A 27,535-nucleotide genomic window follows, 5' to 3' on the forward strand; every position below is an offset into this window, starting at 1 on the left:
TAATAATAATAAAAACAGCAATTTATACAATAAAAAGAAAGTTAATAAAATTATTTGAACTAATTATCACAAACCTAAACCATATTGAAAACATATCAGTCAATCACTGGACGTTCAAAAATAAAACCCAAAAATATAGTTATTATGAGTTTTACTGGCAATCATTATTAGACATTTGGACAGTTGTGTCCCCAATAAGAGGCACGTCTTCATTCGTAACAAAACTACAACTTTCTCTAACTTTGAGCACTTTTACCTCCTGTTTGTCACATTTACCTCTATTACTACCTCTACTACTACTTTCATTAATAACTTTATCGCTCATGAGTTCAGCTCTTTCTTCATCACAATAAATACTCTGATGATTACTACAATCATCGCAATTATCAAATTGCTGTCTGATTTCATATAATTCAAAAGCAGTGGATCTCCTCTTATTAAGGATAGAGTCTGACAATTGATGATCTATTGTTTCACATGATTTTGAAGTTAAATGACTCATATTATCTGCCGATTGATAATAAGTCCGAGATTTGTGTTCCCGAAGCGTTTTCAAACGCTTTTTGTTTGCATTCATATTTGTCTGATTAGACAAAGATCTCAAAAGTGATGGCAAGTTCTTTATGGATAACTTTTTCAATGAGATTTCTGACAATACTTTTCTAGTCTTGTGTTTAATGGTTTCCGAAGAACCAAAGTCTATCATACTATGAGTTTTGGTTATATTTTCAGGACTTATATTAAGTTTATTTCCATTTTTAATGGTTTCTCCACTACAATGAATTGCAGTCTTTGTGCTCTGACTCGAGTGACTTCTACTTTGACACAAATCATCAAATGATTCTTCAAATGATTTATCAATGACTGGAGTTTGCGATGCGATTTCAATTGATGGCTGAATTGTCAATTCATTATTTTCATTATCTTAATAATTAAATAGATTAACAATTATTAACAAATAAAGTAATATTAAAACTAAATGAATATACCTTGAGATACGATGCTATCAATTATTGATGTCTCGGCTGTATCTCTGCTTTGGGTACTTAAATCAAGTCTATTATCGGCCGCCGATTCGGACGACACAATAGCCGGTTCGTGACCATCGCTGCTCTCCTCTTGACTCGCTTCGGCCAATCGATTGTAAAAACAATTAAACTTTTCTTCCATTTCTTTATTTTTAAATATTATATTTTTTGGTGAAAGAGTCTGTTGTATGTCCTTTCGGGAACAGTTGTGACACAAATAATTGGTTTCAATTCGATTTGGCGGTGATTTCTGTTGTTTGTTCTCTTCAATTGATTTCTGTCTAACCATTTGTGTCTTTTTGGTCACTCCTTGTTCTTGTTTGCTTTGTATGCCTGAAGGTCCAGCACCGCTGTTGTTGGAACTACTGGTTTGTTTAGTCGAAGATTCGCTACTAAATGATGACCGAGAGATACGACTTGTATATGTCGAGGCCGAAGACGAATCCTGTCGAGAGCAGGACATACTCGAGTCTTGCGATGTCTTAAAAATAAAAAATGTTATAAATTTGTTGCAAATTTTAAATATAAATTTAGAAATACTTTTCGTGATATATTCCATGAATTTCTTCGGCCGCGAACCGACTGAGTATTGCTTTGATGACCAATATTTTGGTTAGTTTTGTCAATATTCTTCATTTGAATGTTTGTATTACGCCATGAGTCAGATCTCGAGGAAATGTTGTCACTCGATATACTGTGAAGTCTTCCGACAGCTCTTTCCTTTGATTTCTGACAATCATTGCTTTCGGTTGTATTTTCATTACTAAAGTTTAGTAAATCAGTCTTTTTGTTAAAACTCAACCAATCAATAGCCCTCTGTCTCCAACTGAGTGGTGATTTAAGACTAGTTAGTAATCTGACTTCTTCTATGGATACCTAATGTCCAATATTTGTCAATTATTTTCAGTAGTTCTTCAGAAATAATCAATGAAACTAACCTTTGGTTTACGAACACCGCATTGACAGACCAGTTGTGGCATTTGGTCACTACCGGTGCTCTTCCTTTCAATGGCTGAATTAGAGACAGCAGGTGTGTGTCTATTGGAAAAATTAGATGAATGTCTGCACCGACCTATACCGCGAGTCACGCGAGACTCTTCAATACGTTTACACAATAAAACGCAATCTTTTTTGAATTGTTTGGTGAAAATGGCGTAAAGAAAAGGATTTGCACAAGAATTAAGTGGTAATATAAATATAGTAAAGACTTTGGCCTCTTCTAATGAGATCAGATTAAAACCAGACACTGCTGTCAATGAAAAGAAAGCTATTGGAGCCCAACAAAGGAAATCTGTGAATACTAAGAGAGCCATTCGTTTAGCAATTCGAGAGTCATTAGAATTCCAGGCCTAAGGAAAGGTATTAAATATAAGATTAATGTTTTGTCAAATCATATAAATAACTAATCAGTTATACCTGAGATCCTCTGATAGCGCAATACATTCTTAAATAGCAACCCATTAATACAAGAAATGCCACACCATTTATGAGGATCAAGAAAACAACGTAAGTCAGAGACCAGACCGAGTCTTCCACTTCAAATGGCAGACATACAGCAAATTTGCGGTAATCACTAATGCCTACTAAAGGTAATATAGCCATCGAGATAGCAAAAGTCCAGCCGATAGACATTATATATGAGGCATGCTTTAGGGACAACCGTTTGTTGAGATGCATGGCATGAGTGATGGCATAATTTCTTTCCATTGTTATGACAGCTAATGTATAAACTGATAATTCACTGCTGAATACTCCAAAAAATCCGGCCATTTGACAGCCCCACGATGTTTGCCATCTGATTGCATATATCTTAAACTCGCCTAACGTTGAAGCATCCACTATAGCCAACACTCCCAGATAGACACCCATAAAAAAGTCAGCGATAGCCAGATTGCAAACCAGAAATCTCGGAACATCTATTTTGCTTCTACCAAATATCAACACAACAACTACCACACCATTGCCTAACAAAGCCATTAAAAATACTATCCAAACACCACATCTCAATGTCCACCAATCAAACAAGTCTTTGCATGGCATGAATGGACCTATCAATTCAATATTAGTCAATAAATAAGATTAAAATAGTATTCATAAATACTAGTCATGACATACCTGGTTGTGGCAAACAGTGAACAGGAAAACTTGTGACAAGACTTTCATCTAAATTTGGATTTGGTTTGTAGTCTTCAAAATACTGTTCTGCATATTCAGCGATATTATCGGGAATGACATAATCGCGGCCAAAGTTTTTCCACAACTGGTTAGCAAACTCTTCAAATTTGGTCGAGAAGTTGACATAACCGGGCCATACATCAGTCAGATTGGTGTTCCACACGTCCTCTTTGTCGAGCCATACGATCGACTCCTCCAACGACTTCGGGTTAATTGTTGGCGAATGGGTTCTTCCAATATAAGCGCAACAATGATAAGCATAGGAAAGGGCTAATGTATGCACTTTAGGAAATGTCTCAATCGGTGGAAACTCTTTTAAATTAGGATTTCCATAGACTTTGATTTCTGTTATATTTTGTAGTCCTTCTGTAGGCAGTGTTGAGAAACGATTGTCCCCTAAGTTTCTGAGTGTCGATGAATACAATTATTTAAAAAATACAACAAATTAAAAATATTATATATTTTTTAATAAGTCACACAAATTACTTACAAATCTTTTAGTGAAACTAATGGTACAAATGCTTGTGAATGTATTGTTGTTACGCGATTGCGGACTAAATTTAATACTTTAAGACTAGAGAGTCCATTGAAGGCATGTTTGGGAATATCGGTAATCAAGTTATGACCCATAAATAAGTCAATCAATTTTGATTGATTGGAAAACATAGGTCCGCTTCCAAATGATTTGATGCGATTATAACTTAAATCTCTAATTGTTTTATATATAAAAAAATAGTTAGAAGTCGTTTATCAAATTTTATATTATTGAAATATTGATTGTTATAATATATACAAAATATCTAATTTAATTAAAAACAAAATTAATTTACGTACAAAAGTTTGAGTTCACGACAAGTGCTGAGATTAGGCAATGAATTAATTTTATTAGATTTAACAATTCTGTAGTAAATATATATAATATAAAAAATGCAATAATTAATTAAATAAATTTATTTCAAATAAATTTTCGGATAATATTTACAGGCTTTTTAAACGAGGTGTTTGTCTGCAGAGTGTCTCAGGAATGGTGTGGAGCTCTGCCCTATCGATCTTCAAGTGCTCTAATGAATTGGTACCCAAAAAGTTTGGCAACTCTTCTAATTTTCTTAATTCTGATAATGATCTGTAAAATAATATATATTTTTATAAAGTATTTAAGCCAATATTATTATAATTAATATAACAATTTAATCTTTAAAAATCTACTAAATTAAGTAAATGTCATTAATTTATAAAATATTTTAATATTTATTTATTATGTTAATTTTATATTAATTAGTATATTTATTGCCATATAATATATATACTATATATTATATATATATATATATATATTGTGTGAGTCATTTAAAATCTTAATTCAGTATAAAGTGTAATTTTAAATAGTAAAGTGTAAATAAAATAAAGCTAATAAATATAATATAAATATGTTTTTTATATTTAATATTTAATTATGATTTAATATTTGTGTTTAAAACTTACAATTTTTTAAGATTTGGTAAATTAGTGAAAGTATCAGAAGACACATCTTCTAAAGGATTGCCTTTAATCTCAATAATTGTCAAAAAAGGGTTATTTTTGAATGAAATACTTTCCAAATATTTAATGTGATTATTAGCGATAGTCCTTAAAAAAATAATTAATTAGAATTATTTTATTTTTTTTGTAAAAATAGTTGTATTATATACTATACTTACAATTCGCGTAATGAATGTAATGTTGAAATAGCATTTGGCAGTGATTTCAATAAATTATCGTTAATTTCTCTAAAATGTTTTTTGTTGTATTAAATATATTTAATACAATGTTAATCAATGACAATATCAAAATACATACAATATTTTAAGTGATTGCAAATCATCAAACGCTTGTTGGTCAATGTCATCAATTTGGTTGTTATGCAAATCACTAATTATTTATAAAAAAAATATTATATAAATAATTATATAATTTTGAATACATAATACTGTATGTAAGTTATGGTGTAATGCATACAGAATTGCCAACTGTTTGAGTCCTTTGAATGCAAAGTTATTGATAGTCTTAATTTGATTTCCCGATAAACTCCTAAATAAAAAAAATCATATTATATTTAATTATATATTTATTATGCAATTTTATATAACACTTACAGAGCTTCAAGATTAGGCAGTGATTCAAATATATTTGTCGGCAGTCGTATCAGTCGGTTATCATTAAGCATAAGTCGCTTCAAATTACGACCGAAGAGACCACTGAAGTCATTATTAGAAAAGCCGGAGATTTTATTTTGATTAAGAATTCTGTGAATATTTTGTGTAATTATTATTTGATTTTTTATAATTAATAACAAAATAGTCAATATTTTGTAATAAATTTTAAAAATAAACATAAAATGTAAAATATTAGATTATTTTAATGATAAAACATTGTTCATTGGTCTAAATCTAATTTTACAATACATTAAATTTTTACTCTTCTATAGAATACATAATGTATTTCATATTTTTTAAACTTTATATATTAATACAATTTATGAAATATAGTATAAAATTTTATTTATATTTTAAATATTCTCTATTTATATTTATATGAATGCAACCACTTTTGTATATTAAATCAAATTTCAATGCAACCCTCAAAATATTTTATACAATAAATAAGTTTCATATAATTTATGTGCTAAAAATAAAAAATAATTTTAAAGACAAAAATTTATTTTGAAGACTCATAGAGATAGCTCTTTGTCTTAATCATGACATAAGATCTTAAGCCACGATTCGTTGCACACAATTTGATAATTAATAGCAATAAATAAACAAAAAACAAAACAATATATATTGTTGTATATTATTGCATCTCATATATCGCTTTATTTCTTATTATTATTTATATGTAAGTTATTTTCTGGTTATTATTTATGAGAATAATATATTTTATAAACAATGTAATAATTTATATAAGTTAATAATTCTTTAGTTTATTCTATAAAAATTTATTACATATGAATTATATATTTTTGTTATAGTAATAATCAATTTTATAAAATGAATATCAAACAAATTTTATTATTAAAAAATGATTTCAAATTAATTAAGTTATAAAGTATCTATAAAAATTATTTTATTAATATTATTTTTTTATTAAATTTTTAGTTTTCAATTCTTTATCACATGCAATATCACAATTGCTAATATGTTTTATTTATAATTATTTTATCTGATTTAATATAAATACCAAATTTTTAAATATACAATCGTAAAGAATTAATATATTCTGTTAATTATTTTCTAATAACAACTGAATTTTAAAAAAATCGCAATAAAATTAACGTATATGTTATTAAAAAATAATTGGTAAAAAATCAGTTTTATTTTTTTTAATAAAAAAGAATATCAGTTAAATTAATCAATAATTGATAATGTATTTTAAACTTTGAAAACATTTTTAGCAATTTATTTATTTAATCGATTTACAAAAATATTGAATTTTAAAAAATCTTATTTAATATGATATAAACAGAAAATACAGAAAGAAAATGAGAGTGAGTGAGAGTGAGTGAGTGTGTGTATGTGTGTGTGTGTGTGTGTGTGTGTGTGTGTGTGTGTGTGTGTGTGTGTGAGAGAGAGAGAGAGAGAGAGAGAGAGCTGAAAATGAATTAAACTATTGTATAAATGTGAAAATTTTTATGTCTCTTATCTCACTTTTTTTTGTTTATATTTAGTTTTTATTTTATAATTTTATTTCAAAAAATATTATTTTTGAACAAAAATAGCATTTATATTTAAAAAGAAATTTAATTTTATTATAGAAGTAATCTTATTGTAATATTATGTCTCTGCAAATGTTTTGGTCGACCCATAAAAGATATTTTTATGCCTTTTATGTCTATTTTATTATACATTTTACTGTACTTAACATAACAAAGAATTATACAGACTATTCTCAATATATACATATTTTTAAATAATTAAAACATTGGGATATATATTAATATGCTATTTACTAATATCTATGTTAAGTATTAAATATTTTTTTATAATTCTATAATTATTTTTATATTTCGTAAACCACTTTGTTAGTAAATTAAAAATAATTACAATTATATAATTTTTAAATAATACAATATTACATAAAATTTTAAGATGATATCTAAATTGTTAATTAATAAAATTAAATATAACTATAAATTTGATATATTTTTTTTATTGAAGTCTATATATAAAATAAAAATAGAAAAAGATATGCATTTAATTTTAACTATTAATGATGTATTATGAAATAAATTGATAAACTTATCCATTTCCATAAACAATTTATTTAATAGATAAAGTTATTAAATATCAATTTAAATCATTTCATACAATTATTATACTTATCAATGTCCATTTGAAATAAAAATCTATATTAACTAAAACATAAAAACTAATTTTTAAAAATAATAATTGTTAAAAAAATAAAAAGTAATAAAACCAATTGCAGTATTTATAATATTACATTTCTGTTATTATGAAAAATGTTTCTCATAAAATCATTGATTTTTCAATTATTTTTTAAACTCATAACTTTTATATAAGATTTTTTTGACCTGTAATTTCACTTTAATTAGATATTAAATTTCTAACTCAAAAGTACTTATTTAAAAAAAATTATTAAATGTTTCACATTAAATATTTTTTAATTATATTTTTTAATTTTAGACATGTTCAAAAAAAGAGTCTAATAATTTATTATATAAAAAATTTTCAAAAATAATATTTATAGAAATAAAGTATATAAAATGTATGAATTTTATAAAAGTAAATCTACTAATATACTAAATTAATGAATTGAATTGTATATAATACAAAACTAATTTGAAAAAATAGTAATTGTGTTATACTCTAAATTGTATTTTTATATCAGTATTTTTTACTCACATACAGTAAATTTTTAACACATTTTAAAGAATATTTATTTTGATAATAATTCTAACAGAAAATGCTATGAAATTTAAATTTATTTTTTTATAATTTTATTTTTTAACAAATTTAATTATTTTTATATCTTCTTCTTATTATTTCTTTTTTTTATCAAATAATACTATTAATTGCATTAATGGATTAAATGTGTAATATTTCTTTACTTTTACTAATACTCGTTGCAATAAATTTAATGAATATGTAAGAGATATAAATATATAGTTACTGTATTACAGTAATGTAAGTCATAGAAGATATACTATTAAAATATATGAAGATTAGGGGAATTTAAATGCTATTGTCATTACTTACATCAAAGTGCTAATGGATTTGTAAACATAAGAAAATAATGAATGCCTAATAACTTAATTTCAAATGATTTATCTGATAGTTTGTATTAATTAAAGCAATTTAACAATTTATTCATCAAATTGTTTTAATTAAAATTATCTGAATTCAAACAAAATTTAATGAAAATTTTTATAAACAAGAATAATACCTAATTATTTTATATAATAGTCGTTAAAATCAACAAAAATATTAAATTAGTAGAAAATAATTCTAAAAATGATTATTTATTTATAGCATTATAACATAAAAATATGATTAATAATAATATTAATATTAAAAACATGAAAACATGTCAAAAATGTTGAATCAGATTTTTAAAAATAAAATTAATACAACTAATATGTAAATGAAAGTTATTTTAATATTACGTCTGTTATATAATTTTAGATAATAAATCAATTTGACTGCAATAATACCAGACATTGTGCCAATTATTCTATGAAAATGGATGTCTAATAATAATAATAATAATAAATGTAGTAATAATAGATTCTTAGTTGGTATATAAAACTAAAAAACAAAATTATGTTGTTTTGTGTTATGTTTGTGTCTCTGATTTAATTCCCGGAAAGAGTCATCAGTTGCTATATTCTCTATTTTTGGACAAATTTTCTTTTCTAATATATTGATAGAAGTATTTCGTATATATATATATATGATATATACAGTACATTATATTCAGAAGTAAAGTATAGTTAGTGAACAGTTTATGGGAAGGAAGAAAATCATAATCCGAATGCTGAGAATCACAGAATATCACAGAATATTATAGAATATCACAGAATAAGGTTCAGCTGTTTTGGTGTGTTGTCTATGTTTGCCATAACTGAGTCAAAGATCATAAGAGTTAGTACTGAATAGTCTATCATATCTTAAGAGATTATATGACTTGTGTGGAGCTCTTTAATGACATAAACAATAGATTTTGATTGCAAACGATAAAAGTTTTTTCTATTATACTTTATATTATATATACATATATACTATACTATACTATAGTACTGTATATTATGACTATTACTATAATTTTGATTCAGAAATAAGTGAACTTTTGTTATAAACATCAAATAATATTTATTTTTATAAATTTCAAACAAAGTTTAATAACTTTCCAAATGACATCATCTTATCTAATGTTTTGTTTTAAATAGTATTTATTATTATTAATCAATATTTATTTCTTAAAATATATTAAAATTACAGTTAAACCACGATTTATAGTAAACAATTTAGAAATAAATATATTTATTTATGCAAAATATATTGTTAATAATATAAATTACTAGTATTTTAAATGATTCTCGAGTGACCCATATTTCAGTATTGCCTTAAGGAATACAATCATAATAAGAGATATAAATTTATATATACTATAAATAATATTAGATAAAAATGACATTTCTTTAGTGTCAAAAATTGATGAACTGGCGTCTCAATGGCGGCCATATGTTTGTTGAATTGTTCAATAAAAGCCACAAATGTCTTGTATTTTGATTCAGTTTTCAAATACAATGGGTTATATAAATATTTTTATACTTAATTATTATTTATAAAATTTTTTAAATATATTTTTTATTAACATACTGTATAACTTAAGATGAAAATTATTTAATTTTTTATAATGTTAATTTAACTAATAGTTATATTTACGGATAAACTTAATATAAGATATAGTATATATTACATAATTCAATATAATTGTTATATAAAAAATATTTGTTAACAATTAAATCAAAAATGTTATATTATATTTTAAATAAAAAATGATAAAAAATATAAAGTAATAACTATAACATAAAAACTATAATATAAAAATGTCATCAAAATATGTATGTTTGATGGGGTAAATATCCTAAAAATTGTCAATTGAATTGTATAACTAAATATGAAAATAGTAGTACAGGTATTACTACTGTGAATGAAAAATAAATACAATTCATTGATCACTTGTAACTGAAAAACCGATTCATAAAATCCAAAACTACTGTATTTCCCACACATTTCTCATATAGAATAACACGAATATTGTGTTCAATTGAATAAAGCACTTGTAGTACAGTATACCAGAGCTCTTACTCTAACAGTTCTCTCCCAAACACCACACTTCAAAAATAGTAGTATAAATACTATATATTATATTTGCAATATATGTGTATATACAGACAGTTTTGCGCTCCGGTATTAAATAAAACGGAACTCAAGGACTGATGTGTATGACTCCCACATCTCTCTCACATCACATACTATACACATAACTATATGAATGAATAAATCCGTAACTAAACTAACACTAAATGACTTTGAGGTGAATGATCTCAACCATCGGTGTGTATTGAATACTGTACTGTACTTTATATTATTAGACATCCTCTCATATAACCATTCAATCGTCTATTTATATTTAAACATATTTTTATATAGTATTATCAAATATTTTATATGTCTACTAGATTTAAATTAACGTCATTTTTATTATTACATCATTTTGTTATTTGACATTAATAATAAATTTTATTTATTATAAAATTTATAAAAATTGTATTTTTATTATAATATGTTTATCTAAACTCATAATAAATACAATATAATTTGTATTTAACTAAACGATAATTTATTGAAAACAAGATAACAAACATATTTGAATGTCATTATTGCGTGATTTAGAGTACTATTATAAGTATTGGTTTAAAATTGGTGTTATTGTATTGTCTATTATAATGTTAAATAGATTGAAACAATTTATTAAAAATACGCTATTTACACTGAATAATATTAATTTGTCGTTAATTTATCATTATTAATAATATATTAAATAAATAATTTAATTATTAATATTTTTTATTTTTTATTTAGTAACAAATTAGTTTGCTTTAAAATTTACAAATTATATGCAAAATAATATTTATAATACAAATATGAAAATCAAAAGACTAAGAATAACGAGAATTTCAGTAAAAATTTTCTATTATTATTCATTTTGTCAATTCATTCAACAATTTTTTGTTGATTCTATAAAATATCTATAAGTTATTCTGTTTGTTGAACGAGAATTCAATAAAATGAAAGGATTAATGTTTTTCATAAATCACTTTTTGTTGAAAAAGGGAGAGAAAAGTCAGAATTGAGAGATTGTTATATATTATGTAGACTTTTATACATGTCTTTCAAATAAAGAAAATTCATTTGGGAATCAAAGTTTCATATAAATTATATATAAAGTCATATTCAATATATCAAAAAATTATTATATACCAAACTAAACAAATGGGTGAATAAAAACATTGAGAGATATAAACATACAGTACATATATATATATATATATATATATATATATATATATATATATATATACAGTACAGTATATACAATATTTTATATAAAATTCATTTCAGTAATTTTATATAAAATAATGTATTGTTATTTATGGCAAATGTTTTTAAAAAAAAACATAATAATTGACTTATTAATGTTGTTTCCGTTAGTTTTCGTTGTGAGTCATATCAGCCATAATCTCGACGATTATGTCTTAAGACACCAGATTTGGAAACATAAGACATAAACAATCGGTAGAGACATATATAATAAAAGAAAACTCAATGAACGATATAAAACAAAAAGAGACACAAAAAATAAACAAAAAACTAATATAACATTTGCTAAGATGTATCTAACAATTGATCCGTTAATGATATTATTAATAATTTATTAAAGCGCTGAACAAAGTATTGAATATAATTGAATACTAATACAAATAGTGTCTGTATATTGCTATAGAAATATTTGATATGTTGTAGATTTCATCCAAACGTGATAGCATTGCATTAAAATTATTATTTGATATAAACTATATTATTTATAATATAAACAGTTAATTACAAACTAAACTAATTTAATTATAACATAGTATATTAATTTTATTGTGCTATTGCTTTAATATTACATTTATAAACTCACAATATTTTTATAAACAAGTTTGAAATAGTCATTATTGTATATTTTCATATTTATATTTACTAAAGATAAATGAATAAAAAATTTCTAGAAAATTTTCTAAAGGAAATTTCTGTCTATTGAATCCTAATGTTTATTTTCTTAATGTAAGTTATATTTTAATACTTTATAATAAATAATTAAATAACTGTTAACTAATTAATTAATGTTAACATAATAGATTTATTTTATGACATACTATTATTTTTTGTCATCACATTAAAATAAAAAACAATTTACTTACAAATAAAATTTTACAATAACTAAAATTGTTAATTAAAATTAATATTAATTCTATAGATTTAAATTCCATTAGTAGTGTTGTGTATAGTATATATATATATATATATATATATAGTACTTAATATAAGTATATACCGTATATAATGTATCGCTAATTATTACAATTAATTTATATGGAAATCCTATAGTATAATAATAAAGTTTAGAGAAATTTATTAAAATTTTCAATTTTCCCATTTCTACTTTTTACTAACATTTTCTATTTTCTTAAAACATATTTAAATTGTCAATTCATTTCATTTATTTTAAAGCAATTTTATTGTAAAACTTTAAATTTATTGATACAAATGAACTGTCATTTATATATATGTGATAAATACGATATAATCCATTATTATCTATTCAAATAAATTATATTATTTTCTCATTTCTGATGTTTTATTTCACTGATTTAATTAAATTTTAATAAAAAGTCTAATCTAATTATTTTTAAAAAATATTTATCGTCATCTATGTAATTATATTATTATAAAATAATTAACAATTATTTAAATTTTTTTTCATCATTATAAAGATTTACTATAATAATTCATAGTAAACACAGCATGCACATTTTTTGTAATACGAAACTATTTAATATTTGGTTATAATATTAAACTTTTTAGTTATCATCAAATCTATTAGATAGGCATATCTTTTTTTATTATTTTTATTTTGTATTAAATAAATTATATATTCATTTCATAATTTTGTTATAATAACAAAGCATTATATGAAGAGATAATCAAATAAAATGATTGTCGACTGATTTTCTTATATATCAATAAAATAAATCAATTTAAATGGATTCATGTCACGCTATTAAGTAATAAAAATAATAAAAATTTGAGACCAAAAATAGTAAAAATACTAGTTTACTATACATAGCATTTGAGAGTCTTTAATAAAATAAGAGTTTATTATTATTATTATTATTATTATTATTACAATATTATTATTATAATCTTAAAGAGATTATGTATCTTATATAAGAAAGTTATATAATATATTCAAACAAAACATAAGAGAGATCGACGTGCGATGAAAAGGCATTTATTTGTTGTATTCATTCATACATTTAATGAATCATTTGTGCGAATCGTTTGGAAAAATAAGTTAACTTCAACTTTGCATTACTTTTCTCGTAATAAGTCTTATCTGTTAACTGAAGCTCAGGACCGGCACTGGGATGCCATTTGTGGCGCATTGTATTCATATAGTTATTGCCTAATGTTTGCCCATTTATTGCTTGCATTTTATGCATTTTTGATATCTAAATCATTTATTAAAATCATTTTTATTATAAAATATCTTACAAATGAATTTATTGATTTTTTCTATATTTTCATTATATTATTTTATATATAATTATGATAACTTAATAATTAAATATAATTGCTTACTCATACTTTATTATATTGTATTTAAAATAAAAACAAATAATGTTAGTTCAATATTTTTTACTATTGCATTTCAATAATAGTATTAAATATACAGTATATTATTTTTTCAATAACTTTACTCGCAATACTAAAAAATAAAAAATACATAAAAAATATAATCAAAATGTATTATTTGTCTATTTATTATTATTTATAAAATTTAATTTGACACAATTTTTATAGTATATAATAAATTACTGTAATAGTAATAACAATATTTTTTAATAATTTGATTATAAAACTGCATTGTTATGTTATTTCATTTAAAAATCTTAATTCAATAAAGTCTTAAATATTATACTGTATTAACTATTAATAAATAATTATTTTGTAATACATTATTAATTAATTTATCATATAATGTAGAGTACATACAAATTATTTTTGTTGTTGAAAATTTTAAAGAATGTTTAAATATTAAAAAAATACTTTATATAATCTAATTTTATTAACTAATTTCAATATACATTTAAATTAAGAATAAAAAATAAATACAATTGTTATAAGTCATGAATAATAATAAATTAAAAAAAATTACCATGGTATTTTTATTAAATCAATTTATAATAAATCTATTATAATATCAAACATTGAACAATTCACAGTATATACAGTATATAATTTATAAGCAATTGATTTTTACTAGTAATCAACCTTATAATAAACCTAAACTTTATGTAAACATAGCTAACTCAACAAAATTAGATTAATATTGATATTTACATTATTTTGATCTCATTTAATGCATACAGTATTTTGTTGAATATTAAATAAAAAATAAAATAAAAACTGATTTATTTAGTGTCAAATATAGTAAAAAAAAATCTAAAACCAAGTTAAGTAAATATATCAAATAATCACATTTCTTTTGTAATTTATTATATATGCTAATAATTTTAAAATATTAACTAAAATTAATTTATTAGATCTGTTTAAATTAATTAAAATTAAGAATATTTTTTTAAATATTCTAACAAACATTTATATTTTCATTAGATAATAATTTATTTTGAAACGTTTAATGTTTATATTATTATTATTTATAGTATTAAAAAATTATTTTTTATTTTTCATATTTACCCAAGATAAAAATATACAAAAATATTAACAATAATAATTCATGATTTACATAGCTATTGAAATTGTATAACTATATAATATTTATTTTAAAAGAGATTTTTGTTAATATTAAAAATTCAAATTACTAATAGTTTTTCTAAACAAACATAATGTATACATAATTGTAAATATAAAAAACTTTGATTTAATCAAATTAATTCAAATATTTAGTTTATAATATAGATTTAACAAATATATAAACACAGATATTATAAATTTGTAACATATTTTGCAACAATGTACTATAATTTTAAATCTCAAATAAACCAGATTATTATATTAATATTATTAAGAAACAACTAACAAAAAGGTTAACCGCCTGGAGATTATATAAACATTACATAACAATATATTTAGATTATTATATTAATCGTATAAATTTAGACGAAATAAAAATAAAATTCAAAGAAAATAAAAAAAGTTTGTCGTCGACGACCTATTTGTGACTTTTATGCGTCCAATTAATATCTATATGTCTCTAACGAGTCAATAAATTTTGCTATTTTTATTAGATAAAATAGGCGTAAATTTCAATTTTATTATTATTACTATTATTATATAAAATAATGTGCTAACTATTATATTAGCAATAACGACAATATAACACCCAAATAATTCAAAAGCAAATATAATTGCTTTGTATTTACATAATTGATTAAAACAAATGTGTTTGCAAATATGTTACGATAATATAACTACAAAATTATCTCTAAATAAAATGCAAAATCAGATTTTTATCTAATATCTCAATATTTTTACAGTAATTTCAAAAATAAATTATTTTTAATTTATGTTAAATAATTATGGTTAGTCTTATAATTTAATTATTAAATACTTAATTCCTCACGAATTCATTATAATTTAAAAATATTATTTTTATTAATTTAATATTTTTACAAAATTTGCTAAAAGTAATATTAATTATTTTATAGTACAGTACATGTAATTCATTAGAGTATTAATGAAAAACAATTATTTTATATTTCATATTTTAATGTATTAATAGTAGTAAATAATAAATTAAATACTTTGCTGTAAATATGGAAATACTTATTTATACCGTACTTAAGGCTCATTATTATAAAATTTAATATTATGTAGACAACTATTTGCTGATATCAATAGACATTCATTTTTAATTATTATTAAATGTAATGTCCAGTAATTTAGATAAGGTTTATCTTTTCATTAAAAAGTTAGCAATTATGGGTTTTTAACCTAAATTTATATATTGTATTTACAATCATATATTCTATCTTTTGAATGCCATTAGGGTTATAACATGGAGAACATATATTATTATTTTATATATTAAATAAAATGTAAGTACAAATATATGTATAAAAACAATTTGTTGTTAAGCTCATGATTTAAGTATATACTGTATTATAAGTGTAGAGTATTATACATATAATATACACTATGTATATTGATATTAAGTATATCTGTATCACTACATATAAATTTATATGTTTGTATACTACATATGATATATATTTTGTGAATAAGACAATCACTCTAAATAATCCGTTACTACAAATGATTTCAAATGTGATTTTTATTTCAGTGACTAACTTATATCCAATAAGTCATTATATACTATAGATATATTGATAAAAACTATGTGAAAACAATTTACTAAATGAAATCTTATCGCACGTCTCTATCAATACTTATATCGATATGAGTTGTCTGTTGAATCAATTGATCAGATACTTGAATGTCTATTAAGACATATTTATCATTGGGTTTACTAACAGTTATTGATTCATACAATTCAATTACTGATATTTTGTAATTAAATTAGTTAAAATTGTAACTATTCATTTCAAATTTCTAACAATATAACTATTTAATTGCACTTTTTTTTATTAATTTAATATATTTAATATTATTTTATATGCAACTTAATAAAGAATAAAGATTATGTTATATTGTATTTGAACAAAACAAATCTTAAGAAAAAATTATTTCAAACTTATAAAGTTAACAATTTATTGTAGAATCTGTAAAATGCTTATCTAAGCTATAGTTCAATTTAATAGAGTATTTGTTTAAATTAAAGTAAATACAGATGCAATGCATTAATAAATCATATTATAATGTATATACAATATATTATACAGTATATACTGCAGTATAGAATTTGTTATATAATATTTATGTGTTACAAATTCTAGCCAATAATATAATAATTTATATAAATCAGAGTTATTTTTTAATAGACATGTCATCAAATTATTAAATCTTAACTATTTTTTTTAAAACATTTACAGTAGTTTTATTTGTATGAAATTAGTTATCAATGTATGCGTAATTGATATGATTAAACATCTCAAAATAATGTATAAATTATTGTAATTATTTGTTTATAGAGTGTTAAGATTGTTAAGTATATCATATACTGTAAATGTTTTCAATTTATTTATGTATAAGAAATCTATTTATAGAATAGCATTAAAACATAAGAAATATCAATTTTTAAAAATAAATTTTATACATATTTTTCTGTATACATTTAAAGAATATTCTGTGAATTGTAAAATTGTGTCCTAAATATATGATAGATTGAAAAATATGACATCACTGTATGTGTAATATAATACAAAAAAATGAATGAATGAAAGATTTAGTATAAAAAATTTTATTAACATAAATATTTTTATGCAAAAAAAGTGTTATAACAGATACATTTGTGTGACCATACTTTGTGCTGATTTCATAGTAAACTATTGATTGCTATAATAATAATAATAATAATGTGGAAAGTTTTTGGACAAATGAAAGGATTCAACAAAAAATATATTATGAATTGATTTGTTCAGACAAGCGAAAGGATAGTGACTTATATATAAAGGATGACAGCACTGGTAGTATTAGGAGAAGTGCTATTAAATCTGTATGACATTCAATGATTCACAACATTTTTGGAAACAATGTTTTCTTTACTTAAAAAATCCGATCCTAAATATTGATAGCAATGTAATATTATGGCAGTGATAACAAAATAATGTGCAAATGAAACAAAAATATCAAAACAAGCAAATAAATAATTATTATACTGTAGTATTATTTTATGTTTAAATAAACTGAGAGCCTATTTATAAATACTAATTACTTTTTGGCACTAATTTCAGGTTTTATTTCTATTTTCATTAAATAAAGAACTAAATGGATATAAAAAATAAAAATTTATTAAATAAAAATTATATTTCTTTATAGTATATATTAAATTCTTATTTTATTTTAGCTGTCATTTTAACAGCTTGAAATAAGTTAAAATTATATTTTTTATACTAAATTTTTTATTTATTTATTAATTATCCACTAAGCTTAAAATTATATATAATATCATATTTTTAAAGAATTTAGTGTTATAATTTATTTAGAAATAAACAAAATTTATATAACAAAAAATCAAAATTAATATTTATATCATGTTAGATATAATTTTAATATTTATTAAGTATGATATATCATATACTGTATGTAAGTTACTGCACTAAACAAAATTTTGAATGATTGAATACATTTATTATATGTTACATAGTGTTAAAATTTAAAAATTAAAATTATTTTTATTTGTTAGTAGTTAAACTTTTTGTTGTTGATGTATTTATATATACGGTACTAAATGAAAGCAAGTAATACAGTATATTTGACATTAATTACATAATATAATGTAAGATACAATATAGTTATAATTAAATTAATTTCACAATATATTGATGACAATGAACTCTAGGTTTTAACAATTGATATCAATTCAGTTATATATCTTATGACTTATAAATATAAGTATAAATCTTATTGCTATTTATTGCTTTCATTTATTATAAGCGGTAAACAAACTTTTGAAATAATTTACTGTTTTTATATAGAAAAGTTATAGTACACTATACACTATAATAATCTTATATTATTTTTAAAATTTTTTGAGAAATTATATTTCATATTTATCACAAATAGTAAAATTTATTATTATGTTTTTGACTAAAACTATTTAAGAGTAATTATAAAAATAAAAAACTAAATCAAGTTTTCTAAACAACATATTTATAAATTTTCTGAGAAATTCTAAATAATTAGAGTTCGATTAAATTTTCTCCTTTGTTTTTATCATTAAAAAATTCCTTATATTCCCTCTCTCTGGGAATTTATTTCCTTTTTCTACAACCTATTGAATCTTAAAAAACCCATTTTATTATGTTTGAAAAACAAATATTATATTAAACTGTATTTTCAATGGTATTGATAATTGATAATTGACAATTACTAAGTTTATTAAATTAAAATTTATTTTTAAATACTTCAATAAAATTTGTAATTAAAGTTTTGGTACTATTTATCCAATTTTATTATATAAAATATATTTATCCTTTTTAACGATGAAAGGAAGGAAAATAAAATATTTTCGGGAAAAATTGAAGAGATTTTATTAGGGAACTTCCCTCTCTGGGAAAGTTGCTCGAACTCTAACTACAATATAAAAGCTATATAATTGAGTGTAACAAATGCGACAAAAGGCACAAAACATTGCAAAGTGCTTACAAGTGATCATAAATTTTGTTAGTTTTACTTTGTTTTTGATTTTGTCGCTACTTTTAAATATATAATCTATTTTTTTACTTTAAGACATATTGTATAACATATAAATTATATTGTATTATATATAATGGACTTTTGTGTATTATGGCATCAGTTTTTAAAAACCATTACTATTTAATAATAATAGTATAACATTTATTTCAAAATTATTATTATAAATATCTTATTGTTTATCAAAGCATATAAATGCATACATATAAGAAAATTATATATTTTATTGATCGATAAATAAAGAGGTTATGTGTCTCACTATAAAAAATTTTATTAAATTTTATTATAAATGGTTTAGCAATAGTCATGTCAAATAAATTTATATTTGTATATTGAGCTTTGAAATTGGCTTTTATTTTTTGAGACCTATTTAGACATTAAGTAAGTAAGTGAGTGAGTGAGTGAGTGAGTGAGTGAGTGAGTGAGAGAGAGAGAGAGAGTGAGTGAGTGAGTGAGTGAGTGAGTGAGTGAGTGAGTGAGTGAGAGAGAGAGAGAGAAGTGAGTGAGTGAGTGAGTGAGTGAGTGAGTGAGTGAGTGAGTGAGTGAGTGAGAGAGTGAGTGAGTGAGTGAGTGAGTGAGTGAGAGAGAGAGAGAGAGAGAGAGAGAGAGAGAGAGAGAGAGAGAGATTCATAAATCAATATTCAATTCACTTGTTTTAACATAGAGTCGAAACAATTGTTTTGGATTTTGATATAAAGAGAAAGCAATGAAAGCTTTTTTTTCTTACGACTGAGGATTATATGAGAGAAATGAGAAAGAGTTAGATATTTGGAGTCAATATTCGTTTGTATAACAAGTGATTGATTGTCTGAAGGCTAGTCTGACATCAATCTGAATCATACATCAAATGGTTAAGTCTGTGATCGGGCGCTGAATGTGGTCTTCAATTATATTTCATATATAATTTCCAGCATTTGTTTGCATTTACTATTCGGTACTTTTATAACTTATAGTTAATATTTCTAACCAAATATTTTATGTATATTATTGTTAAAATACAGTACAAAAGTGCATTAAATATGACTTTTATTATATAGTAAACAGCAAACAATATTTTGCTAATGAAAACATATATACAAATCTATAGTTCCTTTAATTTGTTGATTTATATGTTGAATGGATGCACTCATTATTGTGAAAGTTATTTATTATTAATATTTACTACTCATGTCTTTTTTTTACTATATTTATAAAAATATGCAAAATTAAACAAAATGTCAATATTGTTAATGATTTTATTAAATTATAATTTTATTTGTTTACATAGTTATCTAAAGTGCATAATAAATGTTAAACAAATAATAATTAAAAAAATAGTTTAAAAACAAATATGATATCATAATAAAACTATTTAATACTTTATAAACACTCGGTTAAATTAATAAAACTAACTATTAATATAAATCTTTCATAAAAATGACATTAAAAGTTGATAAACATATTTTGTCGACAGATTTAAATGGGATTGTGAAGTGGTTTTTGTTCAATAATTAATTGATATGAGTAAACAGTTTGTGTATTTGTTAATCAAAATTAAAAAATAATATAAATTCAATTAATATAAATAGTAAAATATTATTTTATTTTAACACGATTTTTGTAACAATACTTTTAACTTACATTTGTATTTTTACTTTGTATACAACATTATTATAAATTTATTAAATAGACTAATGTTATAGAATAATAGGTTAGCACTAAAATATTTATTTAATAATTCATAAATTATTTGTATTAAACTAAATTAACTTTTTATTTTTTGTTTTTCACTGATTATTATTATTATTGTTGTTGTTGTACAGCATTTTACTGATATAACAAAAGCATTTTCATAGTTTCATCAAATCTTTGAGTATAGAAAACCTTTTTATAATAAATCATTACAAACGACAACTTATCACAGCATAAATAACTATTAATCTTAATTATGAAAGTAATAAATAAACCCAAACTATCTATTGCAGCAAAAAAAACAAGAAAAAAATATATTTTATGATATATAAGTTATTTTCTTTAATAACCTGATGTGTAAATATAATAGTCAAAAACTATATTTCTCAAAATTATATATTTTTAATATAGAAAACCTACTTAATAAAATTTATTAATTTTACTTATTGTTTTATATTATATTTAAGTTTAATTTTCAAATATTTTTAAAAAAGATAATAAAACTATAAAATATATATATATATTTGAAAATCTAGAGTATATTTAATAAATCCAACATTTATTTGGCTTTATTGAGTCTAAATTACAAAATAATAACTTAAGTAATAATCAATAAGCTCTTAACATCTTTGAAAAACTTTTGAATAACTTTCATGTGATAAAAATATCGGCAAATTTTTTTATTTCAAGATATTATCGCTATCTTGAAAAATGACTGCAAATTTGAATGAAACTTTTCTCAACAATAAATCAACTCTTAATTCAAAATTTGTATTTAATATATATTTATATCAAAATATTCTAAAAAACAAAATTTATATAAATGATTAATAATAGTTTTATAAAATTTATCATTCAAAATTTAATTATATTATATGATAATTATATATATTTAATACAATTATATATATATATATTATTTATTTAAATGTTTCTGTAAATTATTCTAATAAATGTAAGCATTTTTATTTACTAAATTACAAATTATATGTTCAATCTATAATTATTATTTTGATAACTGTTTTGTCAAATATAATAATTATAATTTTATACAAAAGTTACAATTAAAAATTAAAGTATGATTCATATTATATAATTATGGTTTTGATACGTTATTTTAAACACTTAGTTTCAAAAATATTTGCAATAATAAAATAATAATTAAAACAATTCTTTAACTTAAGGACAATAAATTGTGTTAAATACTTAATACATATAAATATAACTTATATGAAATAAATTACTAAATACTAATAGCTCTCAATATAGTGTACTATAATTGAATGCAATAAGCCTTTCATTTAATTAATAAAAAAGTAATAACACTTTAGATATTTTATTTATTGCATTTCTATTTTATTTTTATTCACTAAATTATTTCTGGATTTATTTTCTAATAAACCAATTGTAAAATAATTTTATTTAAATAACATAAAAAATATTTCATTTATACAAAACATTTCAACGTTTGTAATGATTTAAAGCGATAATTTTTCCTCAATAAATGATTTAAATAAATATTCATTAAATAAGAACTTATTAAGTAATAAAATGACAATAATTTGTAACTTAAATCATTATTACAGGTTTTGTGTCAATTAGATAAAGCAATTTAAAGAAAACAAAAATAATTTTATACCAGTTTTAATATTTTCCTAAAATCATTAATATAGCAAATTATTTATAAAAAATTATTAATTAAATTTTATAATCTTTTTCTACAGTTACATCTAATGTTATAAAGTTAATTAGCTAAAGTAGATTGTGTTTATTAAATACACTACTATTTTATAGTAATAAAATAGTCAAATATATATAATTAATTAAATTTAATGAACACATAAATAAGTAAGTTAATCAATTTGAAATCTTTCAATATTTGAATTTATTTTTATTTTAGCAAATAATATAATCAAATAAAAATATAATATAAGAAATAAATGAGAGAAAATATTTTAGTTTTTAAACTAATAAGTAAAACAAAAGAAAAATTATTGACTATAAATCAAATTTGAATCTTTGAAAAAATTATAATTTAAAAAAAAGATAATAAATGTTTAGCCAAAGGCTAAAATAAAGTTAATATTAAAGGATTGTTGACCGTTATATGATATGACTTATAATATTTGCATTAAATATAAAAGCAATCAAATGTTATTTGCACTAAATGTTTGGCAATAAAATTAATTTTCAGAAATTTCCTATGAGATATTTTCTGAAAATGTTTTATAATAATTATTATAAAAAAAAATATTTAAATAAATCAATTATAAATTTTTTTTATTAAAATTGATTTGTTGATAATTATAATAAAAATATTGTTTGAGTCAATTTGTGATGATTTACGTTGTCTATCGTGTAAATGCTGTTTTAATAATAAACTTTTTCATTATAATTGTTGACAATTGCAAACAATGATTCAATAAAAAAATACTAAAAATATAATAAAGATAAACAACTTATCAATATATCTTTTGTGTATTACTATTATAACAAATATTTCACTACATTATGATTACTGTGATTAAGTAATACAAGAAATTATTAAAAAATTAAGTAATTTAAGACAACAAAATTGTATGCTTTAAAAATTTATAAATAAAGTATTTAAAAAATGAGAAACGTTAGCATAAAACTACAACTACTGTATTATAATTTAGTGGCTATAAGTTTTCAAGTAAATGCTATCAATTTTGTTGAACACATTTTATGTGACAATTTGTTTTGTTGTTTTAGCCTCTTTTTTAATTAATATATACATTTTCACTACACTTTTGAAAGTTTTATGAACTGACTATTTGTTAGCTCTAATTATAAACTGTTTGAGTTTTATATAACCATTCAAATAAATAAACACATAATGTCTGCTTAAATGAAACACTAAAAACTTGACAAATACCACATTTGTTTAAATTAAAAGGTTTTTCGGCAAAAATAGAAAATAAATATTATGTTATCCAATGTTTTTAATCTTAAGACTATTAAAATGATTATTTAACTTTATATATATAATTTCTGTTCTATTTTTATTAATAAATAAATTTAAAAAAAAAAAGTTAATTAACTATAAATTGCATTTTTAAAAATACAGTAATTAATTAATTCATCATAAAATATATTGTACAATTTTTAAAATTTAAAAATATTATAAATTTAATATTAAAATTACTATAAAATTCTTTCATCAATATATATCAATCCTAACATTATTTTTTTTATCTAAAATATTTAAAAACTCATCATTATATATATAAAATCATTCATTTTATTTGTAACATTTATTTAATTTTACAGTTTGATGGCTAATGCAAAAAAAAGTTTTTTAGTAAAATAAATAACTTCATGTCACAAAACGTTTAATATATTGGTTTAATTAAAAAATAAAATAAACCCACAGAAATAAAATTTATATATCACTTATTTTTTAAGCAATTGTTAAGAATGCCATTAACTAAATAATTATAGTTATAATATAAATTTATCTAAAGGTAAAAATTTATAAAATATAATAAACTATTTAATTAAAAATTTAAACTTTAATTGTCAATTTAATTTTGATTGAACTGCAAATTAAATACTATAAAAATAATTTTAACATTGAATAAACTCTGATTGATATTAAAATAATTGGATATTTAACTTTATAAAAACAGTGTATACTTTTAACATTTATGTTTCGCAATAAATTTTTAAAAAATTGTAAATTAAATATAAGAGTTAATAATTGTCAACAATGAAGACGATGAGGCCGTCAAAGACATCAACTTTAGTGATGTTTATATGAGTGATAGTTAAACATGTTTTGCAAACAATCGCAAATTATTTGGTCTACAGTTAATGATTTATATTAAAAAGTATATTTAAAACTTAATTAATTATTTTCAACATCATTAATATGTCGATAAATATTAATTGATTTACAATAATAAGTTATAAAATACAGATAGGATATACATATAGTTTAATCGCGGTAACTGTTTGATCGCTAATATCTTAATACATACTAGTTTAACCCGCGCAACGTCTATAGCCGTGCAATTCTTTTACTAATTTTAAAATATTCATCATAAGTAGTGATGAGGTAGTAGGTAGATAACCTAATGTAACAAAACTACTGAACCATTAGACATTATTTGGTCTAAACTTTTGAGAATTTTTAGTTTTTATATAAATTTAAATAATTTTAATAAAAATTGAAAATTTAATCGTTTTTGCATTTGAGAAAATTTTACAAAAATTTAGCGCAGGTAGCTTACCTCCCGGTGCCCTAAAACTCACACAATATAGCAAAGTGTAATTACACAACACCTGCCTACCTGTCCTTAAAACCTACCAGTGCTAAATAAACATTTAAAATTTCCCATAGAAATAACATTGCTTTCAATAAAAATTGAAATTTTTCACACAAATTGGAAATTTTTGCATTTGAGGAAATTTTACAAAAATTTAGCACAGGTAGCTAACCTCCCGGTGCCGTGTGACTTATAGAATATAGCAATATGTTATTACACAGCATCTGTCTACCTATCCCTAAAACCTACCTGAGCTCAATAATCATTTAAAATTTACAATAGAAATAACATTACTTTAAATAATAATTGAAAATATAACAATACATTTTTAGATTTGAATTAAAATATGGTTGTTGATGAAATGTGCACGCATACAAACAGAACTATTATCTTAAAGTGTTATATTGATTATGTAATGACTTTAAAAAAATTAATTGTATACTTTTTTACATAAACTATCAATAAATTAAATGTCTTTTTTTATATGACATTTGATATATACATAAATTATATAAGTAACATAATATAAATTATATGTTGATATATATCATAATAATTATATATATATATAAATTTATATACTATATTTAACTATATTGGTTTAATGTAATTTTAAAGGAAAAGCCCAGACAAACTAGATTTAAGCCAAACACACATATATTAAATGCTATCAAATGACAGTAATGTTAATTGACAACAACCGGTAGTTAATGACATTGTAAACATACAATCATACAATTTATTTAATCAATCATTTCTTTTTTATAATAACTATACTCTCAATATATTTTATTTTAGACATATCGTTGTTTATCAATTGCTTAAATAACTTATTTTGTTCAGTATATCTAAATATAAATACATAATAAAATGCAAAATTATTCAACAATTATCTTAACGGAGATTTAAAAAATAGTTATTTATTTACTACTATTAATCATTTAATAGATAAATTACTATTGTGTTTATAGAATAAAAAATTATATAATATTAATCATTGATTCAAATTATAAAATGAAATATTTTAAAAGGATAACAATTTCCATTTGCTATTTTATAATTGATGTCTAATAGCAAATAAACTAAATTATATTATTAAAAATTATCTTAAAAATAAATGTCATATATCTTTTAGCTTAAATTATTAAATTATTATTTATAAATATATGACATAATTAATAATTAGTTAAATAATAATGAGTTTTAATGTCAAAAACATACAGTTCACGGACAGTGGTGGGTATATGTTTGGGCAGTGATGTCAAACCCCTTTGGGAACAGTCAACAGTAAACCCGTGACACCGGCACACATCGGTACACAAGCGATCGGTGGCCAACTTTTTGACGGCATTCAGCAGACCATCGTCACGGCCATCGTCGCCGATATGTTCGGCGGCCGTTCTGATTGTCGCATTGATAGCTACCAGCGATGTCAATAACCACCACAACAGCTGCAGTGGCGATGATAATGATAACGGCATCGATGGTAACCTCATTGTCAATGTGTGTCTATTAAATAGGTTTGAATAAATAAGTTCATTAATTTTTATTATTATCTTATCATAAATGATCTTTAAAAAACAATTAATGAACTAGTTAATTTATTATTATTTTTTTAGTATTCTTGTTTTTTTTTGTTAGACAA

General features: G+C 21.6%; 1 protein-coding gene across 1 annotated transcript; it reads right to left on the reverse strand.

Moving 5' to 3' along the window:
- Nucleotides 1–151: 151 nt before the first annotated feature.
- LOC128966515 (leucine-rich repeat-containing G-protein coupled receptor 5-like) lies at nt 152–27,329 on the reverse strand (the record flags this gene model as incomplete). The annotated part of the gene is made up of 15 exons (XM_054313364.1): nt 152–924; nt 990–1,509; nt 1,569–1,904; nt 1,967–2,377; nt 2,445–3,076; nt 3,144–3,607; nt 3,694–3,912; nt 4,038–4,103; nt 4,186–4,326; nt 4,686–4,829; nt 4,901–4,969; nt 5,040–5,111; nt 5,199–5,270; nt 5,336–5,485; nt 27,112–27,329. Coding segments are annotated over 15 exons (4,287 nt in total), but the record flags the coding sequence as incomplete, so codon positions are not given.
- Between the last annotated feature and the right edge of the window lie 206 nt (nt 27,330–27,535).

The sequence above is a fragment of the Oppia nitens genome, unplaced genomic scaffold, assembly GCF_028296485.1.
Source record: "Oppia nitens isolate AA-2021 unplaced genomic scaffold, nextdenovo-longstitch-racon4-pilon3 scaffold1_pilon_pilon_pilon, whole genome shotgun sequence".
Classification (NCBI taxonomy): domain Eukaryota; kingdom Metazoa; phylum Arthropoda; class Arachnida; order Sarcoptiformes; family Oppiidae; genus Oppia; species Oppia nitens.